This window comes from Cadophora gregata (genome assembly GCF_030347475.1).
Source record: "Cadophora gregata isolate MNR1 chromosome Unknown scaffold_4, whole genome shotgun sequence".
NCBI lineage: Eukaryota > Fungi > Ascomycota > Leotiomycetes > Helotiales > Ploettnerulaceae > Cadophora > Cadophora gregata.
This window is the reverse complement of record NW_026695927.1, coordinates 2870531-2893309: the sequence shown is the minus strand read 5'-3', so window position 1 is coordinate 2893309 and position 22779 is coordinate 2870531. Positions and strand designations below refer to the sequence as shown.

The 22779-nt window shown below is 49.5% G+C and overlaps 8 protein-coding genes across 8 annotated transcripts; 4 read left to right on the top strand and 4 right to left on the bottom strand.

Annotated features, from left to right (window-relative positions):
* Positions 1-152: 152 nt before the first annotated feature.
* CWC27 (Peptidyl-prolyl isomerase cwc27) lies at positions 153-2054 on the bottom strand. The gene has a single exon (XM_058504311.1). It carries the CDS (start codon positions 1943-1945, stop codon positions 344-346), a length of 1602 nt encoding a protein of 533 aa, XP_058361025.1. The 5' UTR covers positions 1946-2054; the 3' UTR covers positions 153-343.
* Positions 2055-2298: 244 nt separating this feature from the next.
* ONS95_010692 (uncharacterized protein) lies at positions 2299-4125 on the bottom strand (the record flags this gene model as incomplete). Its single annotated transcript, XM_058504310.1, has 3 exons — positions 2299-3334; positions 3393-4014; positions 4080-4125. The coding sequence occupies 3 exons, from the start codon at positions 4123-4125 to the stop codon at positions 2299-2301; spliced, it is 1704 nt and encodes a 567-aa protein (XP_058361024.1).
* A 626-nt stretch (positions 4126-4751) lies between these two features.
* Positions 4752-5633, bottom strand: ONS95_010691 (uncharacterized protein; the record flags this gene model as incomplete). Its single annotated transcript, XM_058504309.1, has 2 exons — positions 4752-5204; positions 5259-5633. The coding sequence occupies 2 exons, from the start codon at positions 5631-5633 to the stop codon at positions 4752-4754; spliced, it is 828 nt and encodes a 275-aa protein (XP_058361023.1).
* Positions 5634-5677: 44 nt separating this feature from the next.
* ONS95_010690 (uncharacterized protein) lies at positions 5678-7673 on the top strand. Its single transcript, XM_058504308.1, has 2 exons — positions 5678-7053; positions 7233-7673. The coding sequence occupies exons 1-2, from the start codon at positions 6095-6097 to the stop codon at positions 7573-7575; spliced, it is 1302 nt and encodes a 433-aa protein (XP_058361022.1). The 5' UTR covers positions 5678-6094; the 3' UTR covers positions 7576-7673.
* Positions 7674-8324: 651 nt separating this feature from the next.
* On the top strand, positions 8325-9610 carry ONS95_010689 (uncharacterized protein; the record flags this gene model as incomplete). The annotated part of the gene is made up of 2 exons (XM_058504307.1): positions 8325-8397; positions 8445-9610. The coding sequence occupies 2 exons, from the start codon at positions 8325-8327 to the stop codon at positions 9608-9610; spliced, it is 1239 nt and encodes a 412-aa protein (XP_058361021.1).
* A 461-nt stretch (positions 9611-10071) lies between these two features.
* On the top strand, positions 10072-12834 carry ONS95_010688 (uncharacterized protein; the record flags this gene model as incomplete). The annotated part of the gene is made up of 3 exons (XM_058504306.1): positions 10072-11875; positions 11965-12716; positions 12763-12834. The coding sequence occupies 3 exons, from the start codon at positions 10072-10074 to the stop codon at positions 12832-12834; spliced, it is 2628 nt and encodes an 875-aa protein (XP_058361020.1).
* Positions 12835-13255: 421 nt separating this feature from the next.
* On the bottom strand, positions 13256-15031 carry DYS1 (Deoxyhypusine synthase; the record flags this gene model as incomplete). The annotated part of the gene is made up of 4 exons (XM_058504305.1): positions 13256-13354; positions 13558-13803; positions 13923-14465; positions 14801-15031. 4 exons carry the CDS (start codon positions 15029-15031, stop codon positions 13256-13258), a joined length of 1119 nt encoding a protein of 372 aa, XP_058361019.1.
* A 658-nt stretch (positions 15032-15689) lies between these two features.
* On the top strand, positions 15690-22389 carry ONS95_010686 (uncharacterized protein). The gene is made up of 2 exons (XM_058504304.1): positions 15690-15992; positions 16056-22389. Coding segments are annotated over exons 1-2 (5973 nt in total). The 5' UTR covers positions 15690-15990; the 3' UTR covers positions 22027-22389.
* The last annotated feature ends 390 nt before the right edge of the window (positions 22390-22779 follow it).

The window sequence follows — 22779 nt, the reverse complement described above, 5'->3', positions numbered from 1 at the left end:
TTTCTGGCTTGAAATTGGCTTCTTTCTCTCCGGACAGACCTGAAACTTTGAAAGCTTTTAAGCTCAGGATATCTTTGAGGATGTAGAGAGTTGTTGCGAGAATAAGAAAAGTCATTGTCTACATTTCTGCACGGCAAATAGGATGATTCAGTGGATGTGATACAGCTTTTCAAGATTTGCCTATTTGAGATCCATCATGCTTGACTTATGAGTGTTGTGTTAGTTCTTCACAATTCTAGATGTGACTATCTCAGTCAAAGCCACAACTACGTGGGTTCAACTCATGTACTGTACACCGACGTTGGGATCAGAGCATAATCAAGTGTTCACACTTTCCTGATCATTACTTAGCCCCTCTCCCAGCTAATGCCGATGCTCTCGACAACTTATCGTTCTTGGCCGAGTCCCAAGCCCTCCCAGAACCTCCAGCCTTCGCCTCTCTCTGGGCTCTCATCTCTTCCTTCAGTGTCCTAGCTTTCTCTCTCGGATCAATAACCACCAACTCATCTTCTGCTTTCTTCCTATAGCTCAAATCCTTGCCTAGCTTGTCCTCTTTGAACGACAAAGCATGAGACATCCATCCTCCATCATCAATATCATCGTCCTCTGCTTGGTCTTCCTCGTCCCACTTCTTGCATGATTGGCAGTCTGCAATGAAATGCAAATCGCAAAGAACTGCCTCCTCATCTGACGCATCAGCTCCATTCTCTCCTCCGTTCTTTGCTGCGGTTTCAGGCTTGACAGCTTCTTTCTCTGGTGGTGCGTTGTGTAGCTTTATTTGAAAGGCTTTCAGGATGTCTAAGGTACTTTGATCTGGTACATTCTCCCCGGGATGTCGTTTCCTGCCCCGGATGGAGTTTTTGGGTATCATTGATTCCAGTGCGGACTTCTTTTTCTCTTCAACTGGTGCCACTATGACGTTTCGCTTCATAGAAGCTTTGAGTTCTGCTATCTGCGCATTCGTCTTTTCGAGTAGTGAGGATACTTTTTGATCTGGCTCTGGCGAAGATGAGATCTCTCTGGCTTCAACTTTTGCTGCTCGATTTGGTAGGGATTTTGGAGGAGGTGTAGGTTCGGGTGACGACTCAACAGAGACAGGCTTTGCAGGCTTCTTCTCTACCTTTTTCGATTTCTCTTGCTTGGGCTTTAGTTCAGATGGCGCCTCATCCGTATCCATCACAATCCTCGTATCGAACTTCGCCTTCTTGACCACAGGAGCTGCCTCCGCATCTCCCTCATCATCCCCAAAACTCAATAGCTGCTTCCCAGCCTTCCTTTTCTTCTTTTTCTCCACTGCCTTGGGCTGCTCCGTAATAGTCGCCGTCCTCGATCTCTTGACCATATCCTTGAACGGATTGACCAATATCTCCACGTTTGTAATCTTCGTAGGATACAGCGGCCTATCATCTGCTCCCACCTCCGCCTCTCCCATTCTCGCAACATTATAAATCGTCTCGCCCTCCACCCGTCCAAAAAGCGTATTCTTGCCCTGCAGCTCCGGCGTATCTCCAAGCGTAAGAAAGAACTGACTACCATTCGAATCTGGTCCGTCATTCGCCATTCCCAGCAGCCCTCTGCGATTGAACTTGATCCGACTGTGGAACTCGTCTTTGAATCCTACACCCTGTCGACCTGCATTGGCGCCTTTCCTATCCTCCATAGGCCAGATGCCATTCTCCTCCCGCGATTCAGCGTATTGCCCTCCATCGTAAATGCTTTCTCCGCCAGATCCTGTACCAGTAGGATCACCACCTTGGAGGATAAAGCCTGGGACTAGGCGGTGGAAGATTGTGTTATCGTAGTAGCCGTCGAGACAGTGCTGGAGGAAGTTGCGGCAGGTGAGAGGGATTTGCTGTGCCCAGAGCTCGAGGGAGATGTCGCCGGAGGTAGTGTGGAGGATACAGGAGGCGGTGGGTTGGGGCTCGAGGTTGTAGAGGGAGGACATTTTGGCGGGTTGTGGATAAGGCCGGCCTGCAAGTTAATGAGGCGATCTGGAATGGTGTTTTGGAGAGGATGGGACTGTTGTTAAGGTTTGAAGGGAGCTCTTGGACTTGCGACCTTTTGGTGGAGCCGAGGGGTGAAGCTTTGGCTTGGCGTTCAGCCTCATTCTGATCTCACGTGGAATAAGACGACAATTCTAACTTCAATTTCTTCAAATAAAAGTAAAATTTTATGATGCTTCATTTCAAAGTCAGTGAGATTATAAGAATTGAGACACATACGCCCACGAGGGAAGAAAGTTGCTACACTGCTACAAGAGCTATATCCGTTCATCCTTAACGCCAATTTACAAGCTGATCATTTATTACCATTCACCTTCTTGCTCTCCTGCTTCGCTTGCCATTCCTCAACAAGACCATTATAACACGCTGGATAATAAGGAGAAGTGAGTTCCCGCCACAAGCTCTTCTGCCGATGATTCTCCAGCCCCATATCCCGCAACAGCAAGTCAAAATAAGGAACACCCTCAAACACAAAATCCGGCAGACTTGCACCATACCCACAGGGATATCTCCATTTGCCCCACTGCGTATGAAGCATAACTTCATCTGTGATTTCCTGCTGTGACTTGGCAATACGTTCGAGCTTCCCGTCGAAGAAAGCAGAAATCCACAGAGCGCTGTTACTGGCACATGTTGCGGTGCTGACACAGGAAACCATACCAGCGAAAGCTAGGTTTCGCTTTGCCACAAACGATGGGGGAACGATAAACCGGTACATGCGAAGTGGATCGGCTGTCTTCTGCTCGAACTTGAGCTCGGGTTGGTTTGCCAGGCGAGGGAACATGGTTAAAATCTTGTTGTCTGCTTCGTGGGAGAGCTTGAGCTTTTCCGTTTTGGTGTGAGGGAGTCCGAATTCTTCTTCTGGGAGTCCGGTGAATTTCAGGCTTGATTCTTTCTTCCAGCCAGTGGAACATATTAATGCGTCGGCTTTGAGGACGGCCCCACCACTGAGAACCACGGTCTTGGCTTCTAGGTGGTCGATGTTGTCGATGTGCACTCGGATTTTGCCTTCTTTCACCATGGCGAACAGATCTTTCTTGTAATTCAAAATACTCAGACCGCTTCCGATCCAGAAAGCCGAATTCCATGGTTTGAGTTTCTTCAATTCTGGATGGCTGTCGTAGCCGTTCGCGGATAGCACGTCGCCTCCAAGGACTTTCCAGAATAGATCTACGAGCATTCGACCGAATGCTGTGCCGTGGAGGAAATTGCGAGGTCCTGGGTAGCCATCTTCACCTCCCCATGGACATGGAGCCATCCATGTCATCCATCGGACGTTGAGAAGTGCGTCGAGTCGCTTTTTGAAGGGTGTGACCAGTCTTGGAGCGATCCTAGTTGTAGGTCAGAATGGCCGTTTTGTGATGATTTGGCTTCATTTGAGTTGCTTACCACACTGGACCATGGCCGTTCGGTCTGATAACAAGGTCAACTGTAGCACCCTGTTCGACCATTGCATAGGCCACATCATACGCAGATTTCGCGCCTCCAACAACGACCACATTCTTGACTTCCTTTAACTTTGGAGCTTCCTTACAGAAATCCTTCGCATGGAACATTGGGGCTGCAAAGCTGTCCTCATTCTTGTAATGAGGCATGTTTGGAGTGGAAGTAAGACCCGTCGCAACAATCAGCTTCTCAGTCCTCACAGTCTTAGATTTCTGGTTCTTCGTAACAGAAAGCTTCCAAGGACCGCTGGCCTCAAATTCAATGAGGTCCACTTTGGTGTCGAATTGGATGTTTTCAAATACACCGAAATGTTTGGCGTAGTCAGTGAGATATCTGTGCAGGACGGCAGCTGGGATGTGCTCATAAGGTTGCACGCCGTAGGTTTCTATGTTCATTGGGAAGTCGGGATACTCGTAGGTGCCAACCATGTTGTTGGATTTGAGACCAGGGTACAAGCGGTTTTTGGACCAGGTCCCACCGCATGATTCTGCGGATTCGAAGACGGCGATGCGTGCTTCGGGGTGTGTTTGAATGTAAGTCTTTGCGGCTGCGAGACCGAACCAGCCTGGGATACATGTCAGCAATTGATTCTCATTTCATATGCATTACACATTGGAACGGGTGCAGTACCTGCGCCAACTACAACTGCATCATACGATTCCATATTGTCGCTCATGATGATAGGTACGTTGTTTGATATTTAGACATGCCACTTCAACATCATCAGCACCCGAATGATCGCGTCGGAAGGTGGAAATATATATTTCACAGCTGCACGATGCACATATGAAGTTGACAGCAGTACAATATCCGCTGATAAGATTGCAGTGCGGAGGGGTGGGGAAGGACCAGCCACCAGCCACCATAGCTAACCGATGCTAATTTAGCTTCTGGATAGTGCACGACGATAACCTCGGATTAGAGTCGAAGATAAGCAACGAGACAGTTTACTCGATTGAGATAAAGTTGGGTTTAAAAGTGGACGGACCGAACACCTGGTCTTGTGGACTGTTTGATAGGAAAGAGCACCTTGAAACCAACGAAGGTCATTTCATGGAGATATAGGTATGGCAGGAATGATTGACTTTATTGTTATCCGAATTTGTTTACGCCACAAGCGAGGACATGGATCCCGGCTGCACTCAACCCCGCATTCTTCTATCTGGGGAATATCCGCTCAAGACACGGGGCGATTATCCGCCAGGATTTACAGTTTGAAGGTTACACACGACCATTTGAGATAGGAGATAACAGAGACTTAAACTTTTCTCTACCAAGAATATACTCGACAGGAACAAGCATCTATGCGTAAGCTATCACACCATCAATCGTTCCAGCATGCAAACCACCCGTAATCGGAATATCCGCCGCTGTCGTATGTCTCGCCGCATCACTCAAAAGATAAACAACCGCACCCGTCAAATCGCTCTGATTACTGAGTCGCTGATTCGGAGGAGCAAGCCACATCTGGTCTCCCTCCCTCTTGCTCTTGGTATCTCTGACAGACCTGGTCATTTCCGAGTCCACGAAACCAGGTGAGATGGTGTTGCAGCGGATTTTGTAGGGTGCGAGCTCGACGGCGAGGACTTTGGAGAGCATCATTACGGCGCCTTTGGAGGCGTTGTAGGCTGCCATTCGGTAGCCTGGGAGGGCGATGTGTGCGGATTGAGAGGCGAGGAGGACGAAACTGCCGCTGGTGCCTTGTTTGATGATTTGTTTTGCGCAGAGTTGGGCTGTGAAGAATGTGCCTCTGACCTGTGATTTCGTTCAGTACAAACTCAACCAAAGTCTCAGGCTGGAGGTACTTACATTGATATCCTGAATCCTGTTGAACTCATCCCACGTCTGTTCCACGAACGGCTTATCAATCGCAATTCCCGCAGCTAGCACACAGCCATCAACAGATCCTAGAGCCTTAAGAACCTGCTCAAATGAAGTTTTCAAGCTCTCTTCTTTCGTGACATCCGTTTGGATGTATGTTGATTTTGTGCCGAATTTCTTGAGATCTTCAAATTCCGAGACGGGTTTGGCTTGGATGTCTAGGATGGCGACGTTGCCTCCCATTTCACAGATTGCGCGAGCGCAGGCAAATCCGATGCCTTGTGCGCCGCCTGTGATGATGTAGTTGCGCTCGCGGAGCTCGAAGAGAGGACGGACATCTTCGAGTTTGGATGCGTCTGTCATTTTGGATGTTGATATGTGAGTTGAGTTGAGATGATTTTGTCCGAATGAAAAGCAAGTCGCGGCGTAAAATTTCTGGAGAAACAATTCTGAGATGGATATCACGTTTCTGATATTTGGAATTTGTTTTGAAGCTATTCCAACCAGAACCCGCTTTGAAGATCTTGGCGGCTAATGCACCGCGATTGGCCTTCAGAGTGTATGCCGATTTCGCGGAGGGCCTTGGCGAGGGGTGAGGAACAATAGCGGATATGGGCAAGCGAGCGGGTAATGCACCTATGCAGATCAATCAACAAAGGATACTATCTACTGATAAGCGACTCGGCCGGTTGGAGCTCGGAGTGTTTCTATGACTTCATGAAATCGTAAATATGTAAATACTGTGGCTTCTCTCAGCATTAAAACTTTGTCTTGTTTTCAACTTATCTGACTTTGGAAAAGAGTGCAACACCAACAACTAAACCATGGCAGACGACTCTAAGCTGTATGGGGACATCTCTCAACCTCCGCCACCACTCCCACAGCCTCATCTCACACAACTACGCAAAGGCGTATCGCTGTTACTTCCTTTATCGCGGCTAGGACATGGACCTGGTCTCATCCTCCTCGTGCCAGATCATGACAAGCAACTGAGCATTGAAGAGGGAATCCCATCTCCGCTCATAAAATGGGCGGAGGAGGGATACGTAGTGGTTGAGATCCAAAGCTCAGCACTAGCCGGAGCTGAGGAGGAAGTGATCATAGAAGCAGTGAGCGCCATCCAGGCATGCGAGAAATGCGACCAGAAAGAAAAGATGGGGATTGTCATCTATGAGCCGAGTCTCTTCAAAATCGCAGCACGACATATCGCAGCGGTTTCTGTGATCGTCAGTGGAGTCATATACGGAGAGTCGGACATCCAGATTTTCGGTGGTGAAAACCCTACAGCGGCTGCGATACCACTCGTTGTCCACTATGCTGGGCCTCAAACCAGAAAATCTCGCCGCACGAAAGACTTCACGGAATACTTCTACCCGTCTATCACCACGCCTTCACCCTCTTTCGCTCTCCCATTCCTACCTACCTTCCACTACACCACAGAAGCGCTCTCCCACACGCGGAACCTCACGTTCTTGAAATCGCACATGGGCGGTCCAAACTTCGACCTGGAAGCCATCTGGGACGAGCACACGTTCTACGAGTTTTCGGACCGCAGCGTGGAGTGGACGATGAGCACGATGGTGCAGGAGCCGTATGTGAACCATGTGCCGACGTTGACGGGTGGGGTGGGGAGGGAGGACTTGACGAGGTTTTATAGGGAGAATTTTATTTTTAGGAATGGGGAGGAGACGGGGCTGGAGTTGGTGAGTAGGACGGTGGGGGTGGATAGGGTGGTGGATGAGTTTTTGTTTGGGTTTTTGCATGATAGGGTGGTGGATTGGTTGTGAGTTTATTCTTTTCATTTTTCTCTTTCTGTATTTGGAGGGCTTTTGGATGATGTGTGATGTTTGATGTGTGATGTGGTGGTTTAGCTCCCGTTTTGAGTTGTGGTTATCATGACTACATCTGCAGGTTGCTAGTTGTCTAGTAACAGAGTGGAGTGAAAGCTAATTCTTGGTCTAGACTTCCTGGTGTCCCACCAACATTCAAAAAAGCTTCTGTGCCATTTACAGCTATCGTGAATATTCGCGGCGATAGGCTCTACCATGAGCATATTGCTTGGGATCAAGGGACGCTACTTAGGCAATTGGGCTTGATGCCAGAATATCTGCCATTTCCGTATCCTGTAGTGAAGGAGGGAGAACAAGATGGGCTCTCTGGAGCGAGCAAGGGGAAAGAGGTAGAATATCGCGTTCCAGTGGAGGGTATCAAGACTGCGCAGATGTTGAAGGAGAGAAATAGTGTGCAGAGTAATGAGATGTTTGCTTTTCAGGCGAGGGAGGTGAAGGGTCATGAAAGGAAGTAAATGCGGAGTGGATTCTTGTATGGAAGCAACATTGGCCCTTTAAATTAAGAGAAAGCTCAAAAACGATTTTCCATCGTACAGTTTTAGCTTGAAACCTGAATGTTGAAAGTATACTTAGGACTTTTTACGGCTTGAACTAGCGATGCCTGCAAATATATGACGTCCTCTGATGTCTACGGAAATTGACATGAAGGGTTTGGATTATGCTGCCTTCTTATCAAATATAAATGAATGTTTCATATGTATCACGATGTAATGTTTGTATTTAGTAGCAAGCGCTAGATCTAAACACGGCATTATGTAGTAAGCGTGTGGTGTCGTTGGTCTCGGCTACCAGACTACGACCGAACTACTTGGGAAAAAATGTATGAATATTTGTCTAGTACCATGGACTTGTCAGATCTCACGAACAAATTCTTTCGTCATAGCAGTCTCGATGATAAATTATTGCCTAGCTAGACCATTAATGGTCCGGCTAGACCTCACCTAGATGGTTCCTTTCTCGACTGGCTTTCTAGAACACTGTCCATGCCAGACTAGTGACTGGCCCTTTTATTGCATTATTTTGCTTCTGTGATTTATTTTTGTAACTTCCCGAACTGCTTCTCACACATAAAATTTCATCCCTCGACCTCGAAGCTTTGTTAATCTTTGTATCAATACCTGAAAGTATTCCTGCAAGGGTCGCAGCTTACCGAGTAAACAAATCCAAATCCAAACTCGAATCCAACGAACACAATAGAGCAATCATGGAGCCTGATCAAAGAAAAAAGGACACGCCAGTACAAGTTAACCTAGTAACGGTGGAAACAGAAATGCCAGGTAATGAACACGATTCAAGATAGAGCATATAAATACTAACATTTCAGATCACACGGAGGAGCCAGTCATCCAAGACGCCCCACTTGTTGGCTCTGTCGATATATCGTCGCCTGCTCCCCAAGAAGAAACTGTCGTCCCCCAAACTGAACCTATGCTTGGAACTCTCGGCATTGAGATACCAATCACTATTCCCATCTCCCTTGAAAACAGCAACGAGGAAAACAGCAACAAGGAAGATGGCAGCTCTCCAAACATAGACCTTTCGAGAGTCAATGGCGATATCAATCCTCCACGGAATCGCACTCCTCTGCCAAATGGAAAGGAAACCAATAATGAGGAGAAGTCTTCTAATTCACCAGAGAAGATTGGAAAGACAGAGCCAGATCAGACAACAGTCGCAAAGAAAGTCGTCGCCGCGATTCTCCAAAGAGAGCCGAGAGTGCTGCGAGGAAATCGAACACAAACACGGAAAGCTGCTGAAGCACTCGAAGCCAACACAGATATGCGAGCAGTCCCAAAGACTAAAAGAAAACCGAAACGTAAAGCATCGATGGCTGATAAGCTACCTATGACCAAGGTCGAGGCCCCTGAGGCAAAATCCAGATTCTTCTCTGAAGCTGCGAAAAGAGCCAAACTTGACGGTGACATGCCTTTGCATGAGAATAAAGAGATCCAGAAAGCCATGAAACAAGCTGAAATCAGCGGTGACATGCCTTTGGATACGAGTGACGAGGTTCTTCAGTGTGCCGATGCGCTCATGCAGATATGTGAGGAGGTTCAGCGGGCTGAGAAGGAAAAGGCTGAGCATGAAGCCTGGATTCATGGTATGCGGGAAATCGACGCTGCCTTTGACTTGAACAATTTCAGGGCTTTCGCCCCCGGGAATGACACTCGGAGATACCTCGAGGAGAAAATGGCCAGGCAGATAGCTTCGACAGGAATGTCCCTTCCCGGTACGGGACATCCCATCTCACGCAATGACAGAGAGACACAAGGAAGGAACCTTCCACGCCAAATCATCGAGAGTAACTCCTCCGATGAGACAGTCTCAAATCCTAGCGAGGACGGATTTGACAACCGCCCAGTCAAGATTTCGTCCAGCGACGACAAAGCTATCCTTATCCCGGTTGCCTCTACCAAACCCGCGGTAAACAACAAAATCTCGTCCAAAGCAAAATCTGCGCGTCGCACTGGTCGACGAACCCGTCGTTGATTGTGAGCAGCTTGCTCATTGTCCGGGATGGCCCACGAAAACAATGATCAAAATATGCGTGGGGGCAGCAGGCTGAACAACAAGAACACCGTCCCAACCAGAGGTCGCAGAAGCAAGAAGAGCGATTCGCTTAGATTATCTCAATACCAAGGCCCTCCAGCCTACTTACTGGCAAGTTTCCCGGACTATCCAATACCTATCCCATCAGATGTCGCTTTGCTGTCCTAGCTTCTATAATACATGCGACAAAAACAATGCTGATACGGTGAATAGGCCACAAACCGAACAGATCCTTGTGAGCCACACCGTGAATAGCAGAGTCTCTGAGGCAACAACGCTTATCACAAGATCAAATCCTGGTCCTCATCAATGATAGATAAACAGAATGCTGACTTTTCCTCTTCGAAGATGCAAATCCCGCCAATATCGTGCAAAATCCCGATGGAACGAACCGAGTCATCATGAGCAATCAGTATCAGGCATCACCTTCTCCTCATCCCTACCGGCCTTTGTCCATGAAGCGCCGCCCAAATCAGGCCAATAATGCTTATCAGTCCGAACAGAACGTTGTCCAGTGGAATGATTCTGCTCCTGATCTTGAAGGCAACTGGCCGTTGGGTAGTGTTATTCGAGTTTCTACACCTCAGCCCAGATTCCAGCATGCGAGTAGCAGTATTTGGCCTCCAATGCATCAATCTGGCTTACGGCCTTCGGATAAGAACTTTCAATCTCTTCATCCTTCTCCTCAACATGAGATCCGGCCATTGAACGGTTTGGCTCCGCCTACACAATACGGCCAGCCCTCGAATAACGCTGCTCCATTTTCTGCTGGTCAAGCTGGGCTGAATACTTCCAATGTAAATGTTGGATCTCCTCATGCTCAATATGGGATACAATATTCGAGGAGCGATCTTGAATCTTCTTTTGCTCAACCTGGCACTTGGCGCTCGAATACAGATCTTCGATCTCGTCCTCCTCAGCCTGAACATCGGCCCTTGGATAACTTCGCTTCACAACATACGCCAACATTCCCTCGTCAGCTCTCGAATAACGTTGCTCAACCCCCTCCACCTCAGCCTTGGTACTCTTTGAATAGCAATCTTCATTCATCTTCTCCTCGACATGACACCCGGCCCTCGAATAACCCTGCTCGACATCGTAATCCATACCGCTATGGTTCTCAGCACTCGAGTAGCGACGGTCCTTACACTCCCTCATATCATGGTCCGACTTCGCCTCACGTAGCTCCACATAATAACGGCGCTTCTCATGAGTCGCAGCACATGCAAAGGTTCAGTCCATATCCTGCATCTTCATCCTACATGCTAGCTCCTCCAAACAATTTTGTTCCACAGTCTCCGTCTCGCCATGGTCCTCGGTTTTCAAGAAGCTCTACTACATATCCTAGTTCTTCCCCCTCCAATCCACAGCCTCCAAACGATCATACTCCACGAACTCCATCTCGACCTGATCCTCGTTATTCGAACAGCGTTGCTACACAACATTCTTCTTCCCCCTACAATCGACAGCCTCCGAGCGACATGGCTATAAAATCTCCTTCTCACCGCGCTGATCATCGGCATTTGAGTAGTTCTGCTGCACAACAAGCTTCTTCTCGCTATGATATCCAAGTCCTAAATCGTCTTGGTACAAGTCTTGCCTCCTCTGGTCCACAGTCCTCCAACAGTCTTCTTGCTCCAAATCATACTTCTGCTCACAATGTTGCCAACCCTTCAAGTGTCCTCGCTCCGCCTTCTGTCACGTATGGTGCCCAACGTTCGCATGGCCTCGCTCCGAACCATCCTTTCTCTCACCACACTCCCCAACCTTCGAATATCCTCGCTTCGCCTCCGACATTTCTTCGTTCTCAGCATCCGGGCATGTCGGCTACAAAATATCTCTCACGCTCCGGCCTGCAGTCTTCGATTGATCTTCAGGCACAACTATTTCAGAACCCTGCCGAAGACCAGGCCAAGGACGAAGGCAAGCAATATGCGCAGAAAGGTGATAGTGCCATCAGAGGTTGGGGCAGCGCACAGGACGAAACGACATTCCAGGTCAAGAATAAGTACAAGCGAAGTAAGCAGAACAACGTCAATAACTCAAATAAGTATGGTAAAGCACAAGATGAAATGGCAGACCAAGAGGATGAGGTGGATGAAGAAGAAGAAGAACAAGGGGATGAGGAAAAGGAAGACGAGGATGAGCAAGAAGTAGAGTACGAGGAGGAGGATGAGGAAGAAGACGATGAATTTAGCCGCCCTAGTGAGTATAATCCAAGCACCCACTCATCAAGGCGAACTTTTGCAAGGCCCAAAATATTTCTGAGCATATCACTAACCGTGCCCCAACAGTTGAACCGCGGCCGAACTTTCGGTTTTCGCATAACGTTGACCAATTTCTCGAAAAGCAGAAATGGGATCAGCAGCAAGCTATCCTGTCGAAGCAGGTGGATCAAGTGAACCAAAGGGTGCAGAAACTGCAAAGGGAGTACCAATCACAACAAAAAAAAGTGGTTCAACAACCGCTAGGTGACGCAGAGCATGAGAACTATCGAACACGAAAGAGAGAGAGAAAATGGCGTGACCAAGAAGAAGAATTCATTGGCTTGAAAAATTTCAAAGGACGTCAACGAGGTTGGGATGGGAAACGTGAGTCCGAAAGACCGGGGTACGTTGAGGAAGATGGCATTGTGAAGAAGAGAAGAGGCCGACCTAGGAAGGAAACTACTCAGGACTCCTCTCCACTGGTGAAGCATGGGTATACTGAGAATCAAAGCACTCCAGGGAAGAAACCAAAAGCAGCACCAGCCAAGAAGGCGGGTCGACACAAGGAGGCAGCTACGGAAGACTCCTCTCCAGTTCAGTTGCCTCTAGCAGTTACGATTAAGCAGTACCAGGACGATATCGATAACTTTCGGACAAGAACGGCTATGGGTGTCATTGCGATAGAAGAAGCAGCTGCTGAAGCAGACCGACAACAGCGTGCGTACTCTGGGACAATCAAGTGGGACTACGATATTATTTCCAGTGGGGGCCTTCGAGATGATACTTTCAAGGAGGATGAAGAAAAGAAGAAACCTCCATCATCGTTCCGGGGTACAATGGTTCGTCATAATGCTTTCTTTGATGGCTTCCACTAACAAGTATTAGAAAGCATCGGCCAGGAAACAAGGGTCTGTCCCGGCGAGGGAGGATCAAACTGAGGCGGAGCAAGGAGACTGAACCCAGCCTGTCGAAAGGTGATCAGCTCATTTGGACTCCAAATTTTGAGTAGTATCAGCTACTGGTTCTTGAAATGGTGGATCTTGCATACGAACCTTTGGGTGGGCTTCTGATTACCGACCTTCACCAGCAGTTTCTCCAAATTCGGATGAGCACTTGGCGGTCTTTTTAGCTGTTATATTTTATGTTTAGGGTTACTCGGGCGTTACTGTCTCTTCCCATTCTGTTTCGCTCTTGCATGTGGTTTTCATTATCATAGCTATGCTTTCATTCTTCCTTTTTTGCATAGCCCAGGCGTTTCTGTCACTCACGCGGCGTCCATATCATTTTCATCCCGGGAATTGATTTCTTGGAGAGGGAATGAAGTGCAAGATACCTTATTGATTGGTACTTGCATTTTTGCATTGTATAGTATTGGCGTTTATTGGGGATGTGATTCAGCCTTTGCTGCGTTGCCTTCGCCTTTGGCGAACGTTGCTGCAACTATTAGGGGGAAACAAGCAGTTGCTTCCACGTAGACCTAGATTTGTGGCCCTGTGATTAGCATGGCGTGTTGCTGGGATAGAAGAATAGGATAGAGTGGAATCAATGCAAATAGACTCTCAAAGCATCCCATCTCATCCCCTCTTGTCTCCAAACCCATTCCCTACCAAAGAGAGGGAAAAAATTACAGAGGGAGGGTGGAAAATTGAAACAAGAAGAAGAAGAAGAAGAACAACTAACCTTCACACTCTCCGCGCCGACCTTAATCTTCCCCCAACTCACCGCCTCATCCGGCCTCGCGCCCGCATCGCTCCCGTCAAACTCCTGCGCCGTGTTGATGTAGACTGCGCTCTCGGCGCCGTTGCGCATCAGGCACGCGTTGGCGATGTGGTGCTTGACTATGCCGCCGCCGAGGATGATCATGCCTGCGCGGGCGGCGCGAACGGAGATCGTGTTGAGGTGGCGGATGTCGGGGATGATGTCGAGCTGTGTGTGGGGAGGGGGTGTTAGTTTTATGGGGGGTTTGGAAGGGGGGAAGGGGGAAGGTGGAGGAGATTGGGATTGGGAGATGGGAGATAGGAAATGGGAGGGAGAGGATGACGAACCTTTAGCTGAAGAGGAGATGACTTGAAAGTATGGAAGTAAAGCATATCTCCCAGCGAGCCATCCGTCAAAGCCGGGCAGAACACAGGAATGTCATTCTTATAAGCCCAGTAATACACCGATCTCTCATCATTTATCTCTTTGCCCAGGCGATGAATCACTTTTGAAGGTGTCCAGTTGACTTGTTCATCCAGGGGGTTGCTCTTGCTGGCTTCTTGCTCGGCAAGCATGGTGTCCAGAATGGGGATCACCCAGTCTTCGAAGAGGCAGTAGTTGTTGTTGGGGACGATGAGGTTGCCGATTCGGTTGAGGCCCTTGGAGCGTAGTTCGGAGCCGGGGGTGGAGAATGAGCCCATGTAGGTGTCGCCGAGGCATTTGATGAGGTCTTCTTCGATACCGCCGGCGGTGGTGACGATTGCTGAGACGTGGTTGTGTTGTACGAGGTAGCGGAGGACGCCGCGGAGGCCGGAAGAGATGAGGTTGGATGTGTAGCCTAGGAAGATGGTTGTTTTGGCGGTGGGGTCGGAGGGGTCGGACCAGGTGCGCTGTGAGGGAAAATTAGAGTTGCTTGGAGTTGATGTTTTGGGAGAAGGTACTTGGAGGGTATGGGAGGGATGTAGTGAGGAAATGGCTTTGAAAAGTAGGAATGGTGGCAAGGAAAAAGTCAAATGGGAGAAGCAAACGGGAGAGACAAACGGGTCGAGACAGTAACTGAAAGGTGCGGTTTGAGAGTATTCAGAGAGATTGAAACAACAAAACGATATAGTCTTGATAGATTCAATGCTCTGGGAGACATATGGAATCTAAATCTAGAAGCCATTTCTTGCATTCGAGAAGATACAATGTAATGTAGTAATGTGAGATATGAAAAGAGACATACCATATTGTTGATGATCCGGACAGCCTCTCCAATCGAACTTGCTTGGAATCCCATATTGTTCATACCACCGATGAGATCATCCACAGTAATTGGTCGACCAGCAAAGTTGTTGAAATCGAGCTCTTCGACTTTTTGAGAGCCCTCAGGCATCTCGTTCGAAGGGACGAGGACTGCATGTGTGACTGTGGATGGAGGAGCTCCGGGTGCGTTTGCTTCTGTTTGGTTGGTCATGATGAAGTGTGAGAGATGTACGTGATTGGAAAAAGAGAAGGATAAATCTTGAGCCTGCTCGTCTTAAATAAGATTGTATGAGCTACTTCAGAGGTTTCTTTGTTCGAGATGACTAAGTCCGGCGAATGATCATGCTCGGTTCTGAGAGTAGGTAGCCACACCACGTGAGGTATGAGAGCTACGGTAATGACGAGAACTATACTCAACCGTTGTGAGAGACCATGAGAGAGTACGGAAGTTATCAAACTCTAGTAGGCAATAGTCATCATAATATGAACTATGCCTGGCTTGAGACTCCTCTAGAAGCGCTGACGTAAAAACAAGGAACCAGGATCCTGAAACGATTTACTCAGAAGATACGTTTCTTTAATGGTTCTCTCGTCGCAGGTAATCGACTTTTATGATCGTCCTCGGATGTCGTATCTGGTCTGAGCACATGCATAGAGTGACAGTTGCACTGATGTTTTGCCCCGCCCATACCAGACTTTCCAGACTCTATGTCGAAAATTTAAGCGCGAGGCGGCTCTTCCAAGGTGCCGCCGTCTACCGAGAAAGTGGCTGCAGGGAGCCTTGACCCGACAGGGGTCGAAAGGTTCCGGTCCAACGCTAACCCTTTCGAGCGCCTCCATTCGAGATCCAATTCGACCGATCAAGCAGACTTCAGCTCATCAACGTCAACCTCACTCTTCAACACCATCGTGACAACAACCCCCCGTCGCCTTCGCAATCTCGCCGCAAAGCCTCAAGGCGACACCATTGAGCTTATTTTACGGGTTCATGGTCTTGGTCCACTCGAGCAATACGACTTCTGCAGTGTTGCCTGCAGGCCTCTGCGACGATTGACCGATCCACGATCTTCAATTGAAAACATCACCTGGGCGGTTGCAAAACCTACATATCCTGCTGGCGCTAACCCTCAGCAAATCGCTCTTGATCTGGGCCATTGCCCGGCAATATGAATGTGAGTATACTGCCAGTCCTGGACTGCTGCCCGTGTTGTACCGCCTACTGACGGCCGCAAAAGGTCTAGATATCAGGGCTCGTATGACGCTAGCGAATCCCGACGCTCACCACGAGACCAATCCCCAGGACGGTACAATGATTCCCGAGATGAGTTCAGAGGGGGAGCGACTCGTGGCGGCGAGAGGAGGCGCTCGATACCCGATGCGAGGATAAACCACAACTCTTTCGCATCAAATAGAGAGCTTTTTCGAGAACCCACAGGCCGAGACTCATCGCGAGATTTTAATTCATCCAGAGATCCACCAAGAGCCCCGAAAGGCTTCCTAGATGCTCCAACAGGCCCGCGCGCATCGAGTCAATCCGATTTTCGAGGCGATTTTGGCGGATACCGAGGTGACTTTAGAGGCGAGCGAGGTCGCGGCAGAGGTCGAGGAGGCTGGAGGGAGGATAGCCGGGATCGAGGTCGAGAGCTTGACCGAGAATACAGAGATAGGAGGGATGATAGAGGACCTCCACCGCGATTTGGAGATGACCGTGGGCGAGATCGTTGGGGTGGACGGGAGCCATACAGAGGGCGTCGGGCATCTTCTCCTCCAGGCAGAGGACGCTCGCCAAACTATGGACCTCGAGATAATCGGGACGCCCCGCCAAATATTGAGATTGATCGTACGCGACGAGGATCTCGAGATGGTCCGTTGTCCGGCGGCTCACCTGGTTCAGATTCAATGCCTCCGTTTGGTCGTGGATATGGCAGAGTTGCTCGAGCTGGGCGGGGCAGAGGGAGAGGTAATTATTACGAAGATGGTTTCCATGGTCGCCCTTCTGGTAGGAGTCGGTCTCCTGAGCCTACTACTTATCGACGCACTCAGCCTTCAGCAACACCTCCCCCACAGGTACCAGCGTTTGGCTCCTCAACCAGTGTACCGCCTCCTGTCATCCCCTCGGCACCTTCTAGTACAGTAGTGCCAGGCGTTGCAATACCCACTGCACCTCGTTCTGATAGAGAAACTATGCGATCGGGAGGCTTCCCGCGACCTATCCAGTACAAGCCTAACAATGCTGTCCAAAAGGAGATTCCTGCCTCTGACCTACCTTCCACGCCTTCCGTGAATGCATTACCACAAAGTGCTGTGCAATCCGTGGACAATAAAGCACTGCAAGAACAAAGTCACAAGGAACATACAAATATCGACTCCATGGATATTGCCGATGAAACAAAGGCTCCCTTACCTTCCGCGCCCGAGACCTTATCCGAGGCTGCACGTCAAGAGAAGGAAGAAATGCCTCCGCCTCCACGACAAGGTCTTTTTGGCAAACATGGCCCAGAAAGACTAGCTCAAGCAGTTCCTGATATTGCCGAGGCTCCATCCGACTCGGAATCTGAGGATGAGTTGAACGACGCCTATTTCGAGGATGAGATTTCAAAAATCGAAGGCGACACAACAAAGGTCAACGTGGAAAATCCACTAAACCCACGCCCTGAATGCCTATCAGCTTTCGTGAAGCCATTTCTCCAGTACAATATCGATCGTCTAGTTGAAAAAAGAAAGGCAATTGTTGCTGAACGTTGTGTGGCTCCTGAGGTTAAGGTTGAGGAAGCTGCCCCTGAAGCTTCAGTACCACCCGTACCAGCTTCTATTCCAGTATCAATCCCGATACCAAGTTCGGCTCCCGCCCTAGTCGCTGTCCCAACACTCGCGTCAGCGTCCATTCCAGAGCTGTCGGTAAAATCTAGTCGTACCAGTAGGAGTCGCTCTCCCACACCTGCGGTGCCACCAGTATTGAAAGCCCCGGGTACAAGCCGACCCACGACTTCTTCACAGCGATCCGAGAAGCCGGCCACAGAAGTCATTACCAATGGCAATGTCGCGCGTTCGTCAAATCTATTGCCATCTGCCAGGACTCCTCTCCCAAGTGTGGAACGACTGGATTCTACACGCCATGAACCTACCGTTCCGCTGAAGTCCATTGAACAAGTTCCAGATTCTTTGCATGCCAACTTGTCACGCAAGCTTACTCCCAAACCATCCACGAATGGCACGGATCACAAATCAGTACCAATGGATGTATTTTCTGAAAGTGAGGGTGATGTGACAGAGGCAGAGAATGAAGAAATGCTTGAGGCGGTCAGGCCACGAATGAAAACACCGCCGATTTCGAGCCTGCCCAATTTTGAAGTCAAGAAATGGTTTGAGGATGTTGACTTTCTCGAGTCATTAAAGCCAAAGCCCGAAGTTGAAGCTCGAATTAAACAAAAGTTGATCGATAAGCGAGACCGGATGCTGAGAGAGCAAGAAGTTGCGCGTCAAGAATGGGGCAGAAATTACTATGATTATCGACGATTCACAGACTTCTCCGAGGATCCTGTCGCGGTTCGCAGCAGAGACAAGTTTGCGAAGGCAAGAGCCCAAGCCGCCGCAGAAGCCGCAGCCCCGCATCAATCATCAGTACCGTCCGCTGGCGCTAAGCCAGAGGGCAAAGGTCGAGTTGGCCGGTGGGCTACGGAGCATGATTTTGAACGCGTGCTCCGCGAGTCCGAAATGGAGGCCAAGGAGACCAAAGAAAAGGAAGATCGTGCCGCAAGGGCAAAAACAGCCAGTGCGAAGGAGGCTGCAATCCCCGACGCTGCTTGGGACAGAGAGGATTGGAAGAGCATGCAGCCTAGGGACAAAACTCACATAGTTCCCTTTGAAAGATCGTTCGCAGTTCTTGAATTCGGAGAACCCATTGATAACTTCACTGAGGAAGAATGCGAGATCTTCGAGAGAGTCTATCTCGAGTTTCCAAAGCAATGGAGCAAGATTGCCGCTGCATTGCCTAGACGGGACTACAAAGCCTGCATTCAGCACTACTATCTGGTCAAGCACTCCTCGGATCTGAAGGACAAGCTTAAGAGACAGCCAAAGAAACGCAAGGCCAGACAGCCGAAGGCAAAGAACCCCAAGCCAAACCCGCTGATTGCAGATATGAATGCCGCCCGTGAGGAAGCCGAAGATGGTCAAGACACTGAGGGTGGCGAAAGACGTGGACGCCCACGGAGAGCCGCTGCCCCTACATTCTCCTTTGAGACACCGGCTAGCGAGAGCGAGGTGGCAAGCCCTGCACCTACTCCTGGCCGAAAAGCTGCTGCGACGCCTAAGGGAGACGCTGGTCCTGATGCTCCACCGCCGAAGAGAAAGACCAAAACTCCTCGTGAGAAGGGTCTAAAGCAAGCCAAGAACAGCCAGCTGTTGGCAGCTGCTCCTGTCATCGCAGCAGCCAACCATCGTGCAAATTCTCCTGCCACTCCGATGGGAAATCCAGAATGGAAGAATCGTGGAGATACTCCCGGTGGAAATGCTCGCTTTCCATCTCAATACGACGGCACAGGTCCAAATCAGCCCCCCTTCGCACCACCTTATGCACCAATCGAGAAACCAAATCCTACCATGCCGATAACTTTCGATCATGTGCCTCAGCACTTCCCTCCACCACCTCCGGTCCCACAACAAGAGCGTGTTGACTCTGCCCCACCTATGAGCTTTGAAACTCCGCAGGATCGCAGAACTGTACAACAGACCTCGAGTTATTGGAGCGTCCCCGAGCAAACAGATTTCCCTGCATTATTGAGGCATTTTGGCACTGACTGGCATGGGATTGCAAAGTGGATGACCTCTAAGACTCATATAATGGTATACACCACCGTTTTTCAACAATGGCTTGCTGTACCTTCCGACAGCAACAAGAGTCGGCGTGTCGCTAACATCCAGACACAGGTCAAGAACTATTACCAGCGCCAGGTAGATTCTGGAAAGAAAGAGTGGGAGATGATAGCAAAGGATGCAGACGAGAAACGGGAACGAAATGAGCCTACAGGTCCACTTCCAACTCCGACTGTTATTCCAAAAAGACGTTATGATATCACCCCCGGTTCACATCCGCGGTCCTCGTCTGCGATGGACCAAACTGAAGAGTTTTTGTCTCCAGGACCACATTCTGTCATGTCTCAAGTTTCTCCTCCTCAACCACCAAGCATCAGCACACGCTTTCCTGCACTTGCCCAAGCTGGTCCTGTTCCTCAAATTCAACCTAGCACAGCAACGTCGACAGTTTTGAATAAGCACATGCCGCCGCAACCTATTCAGCAAGCTCCACAGCCAATCCAGCAACAATCTCGACCATCCAGAGGCCCAGCGATAGGGTTCTTCACCCAGGACCCTCCTCGCTCTATTGTTCCCAACGATGCTGTATCTCAACGCTCGGTCATGGTTGCCCAGGAGGCTCAAATAGAGAGGCAATCTGCTCTCAGACTTGAGCGAGAGCAGAGAGAACAACAACAGCAACGTGAGCAGCAACAGCAACAGCAGAGGGAGCAAGAGCAGGCAGTACTTCAAAGGGAGCAGGTAGCAGCAGCAGCTCAAAGGGAGCGGCAACAAGCACAGCAAGCTATGCAACAGCGTGAACTTGCTATGGCGCAACACCAGCGCGAGCAGCAACAGCAACAGCAACAAGCCGCCATGCATCGGGATCGACAATTCCAAATGAAGCAAGAAGTTGAGACGCCAAATCCAAATCAGTACGAGCCATATGGAACACCAACTGGAATGCTCGCAGGAAATCAAGTACATGCCAGATCAGAATCTTCTAAGCCAACTCCGCCAGCGGATGTTAGACGTACTGTTCCCCCTCAACATCATCCTCAACAGTATCAACCTCGGAGCAATCCAAACGGTCGCCCATTCCTTGGTGAGAGTGTCGGCAGTGCTCGTGATATCAAGTCTACACCTTCTCCGGCTGTTCCTCGAGCTCCCATGAGTGCTCCTCCCGCAAACCAAGAGATGTACTCTGCACCTCCGCCACCTCCTCAGCAGGCTGCTCCTCCACAGCAACCAACTCCAGCTCCAGCCCGTCAGCCAGAACCCGCTAGGAAGTCAAATATTATGTCTCTGCTTAACGAGGACGAGCCAAGCGATCCTCGACCACCTCCGGCTAAGCGTACAAGCGATGTTTCGACTTCTTCTATGCAGCATACTCGCACCCCACCACCACAACATTCTCTGCATCCTTCCCGATATTCTGGCCACCCAGCTCAAAATCCTCCTCAACAACAGCAACAACAACACCCACATATGCCTCAGCAGATGACTTCTCAACCACCACCTCAGCAGCAAGCTGCTCCTTCACAACACGGATATTCACAACCTCCTCAATCCCAGCACCCCCACCACCAGCATTCGTCTTCCATCGGCCATACTCGGAGCTATACCCCAACAAACTTCGAGAGCCGACCTCCGTACGGGCAACCGCAGATGCAGCAGCAGCAACAGCCAATGTATGCTCAGCCTCGCCAGTCTATGACCTCACAGCCATCCCAACTTCGTCGCGAGCCATCCCTGGGCGAGATACACGGAATGTCGGCTTCTGGTGGATATGGAAGGTCTTCAGCTCCTTCGCAGCCGTCTATGCGACTCAAGGAATCGCCATATTCAGCACCAACTCCTCCTCCCGCTCAGCCTCCTCAGATCAGTCGCCAATCTGTTGGTTCGCCACATGATCTACCACTTGAGCAACGTGATTACTACCAACGCCAACCTCAACCAGGTTATCTTATGCAGCAACAACAGCAGCAGCAGCAGAATGCGACTGCATCTCCTCAGCTAGCCCCGTCATACCAATCTCCGTCGCAACAGTATCAGCAGCCGCCTGCTAATCACCGTCAACTTGCATTTGGACAGAGCTCTCATGTTCCATCACCACCACCGCAGTACGCCAATCACCATTCGCTGCACAACTCGCGGCACAACAGCTTTGATGGCAGAGAGGGGCGCTATCAAATGGGACGAGATCAAATGGGAAGCTCGGCGCCTAATCAAGCTGCAGCTCCAGCCCCAGCTCATCCTAGCTACCATCGCTATCCTCCCGAGGTCAGAACTCAGAGCGACCGTAACAGTCAAGCCATGTTGGATATGAGGCGTGAAGCCGATGCGAGAAGAGAGGCGGATAGAATGGAAGCAGAGAGAATCGATGCCTTCTATCGACAGCGCGAGAAATGATTGATTTTGAGACAGACCTTCAATTTTGTTTTGGTACACGTGTGTGGTGGACGGGTTACACAAGGATTGAGTGGCAGGCGTTTTGAAATACCTGCGGGCAAGCATTTGTCCTTTGGGTGGCGTTTTTGCTCAAGCAGGCATGCATTGTGTATGGAGGAAGGGGGTTTTGGGTTCAATGACAGCGAACGACTCTTGTTTTTGTATGAATAGATAGCAAGCCATCTGCAGTTTTGAAGTGCAATGCAACGCAGGACAGGACGGGACAGGATTTGGGAAGATAAGGAGATCGAATGAGGCGTCTCGTTGTATGTATCGATACCCGATCGAATCAATTCATGTAGAAATAGAGATTTTGAAATCAAATTATATGTAATTCACAAGTTGGGATTGTCCTTGAAACTAGTGAGGGAGCGATACTGATATTGCTGTGTTGTTGCAAGAGTCTGATGGGGAGGGTCGGAGGAGCTATGTTTGTCAACACATTTCTCGCTTAATGTTTGTTGTGTGCGGGGAAGAGACGCATGGTTTACGACCAACAGTCATGGTGGGAAGCATTGAGCTCTAGCTCTGCACATTATTTTCTCTGGTCTAATTCATCTCAAATTTACATCAATCCTCAAAGAGCACTGCGGCAAGAGTCTGGGACATAAATAATTTTCTCTTTGAGAAGATGGGGGATGAGGGGGAGGTCAAAGGGAATTGTTATATGGGCTGAAAGGGTGAGGAATGAGGAATGTATGAATGAGGTGCAGA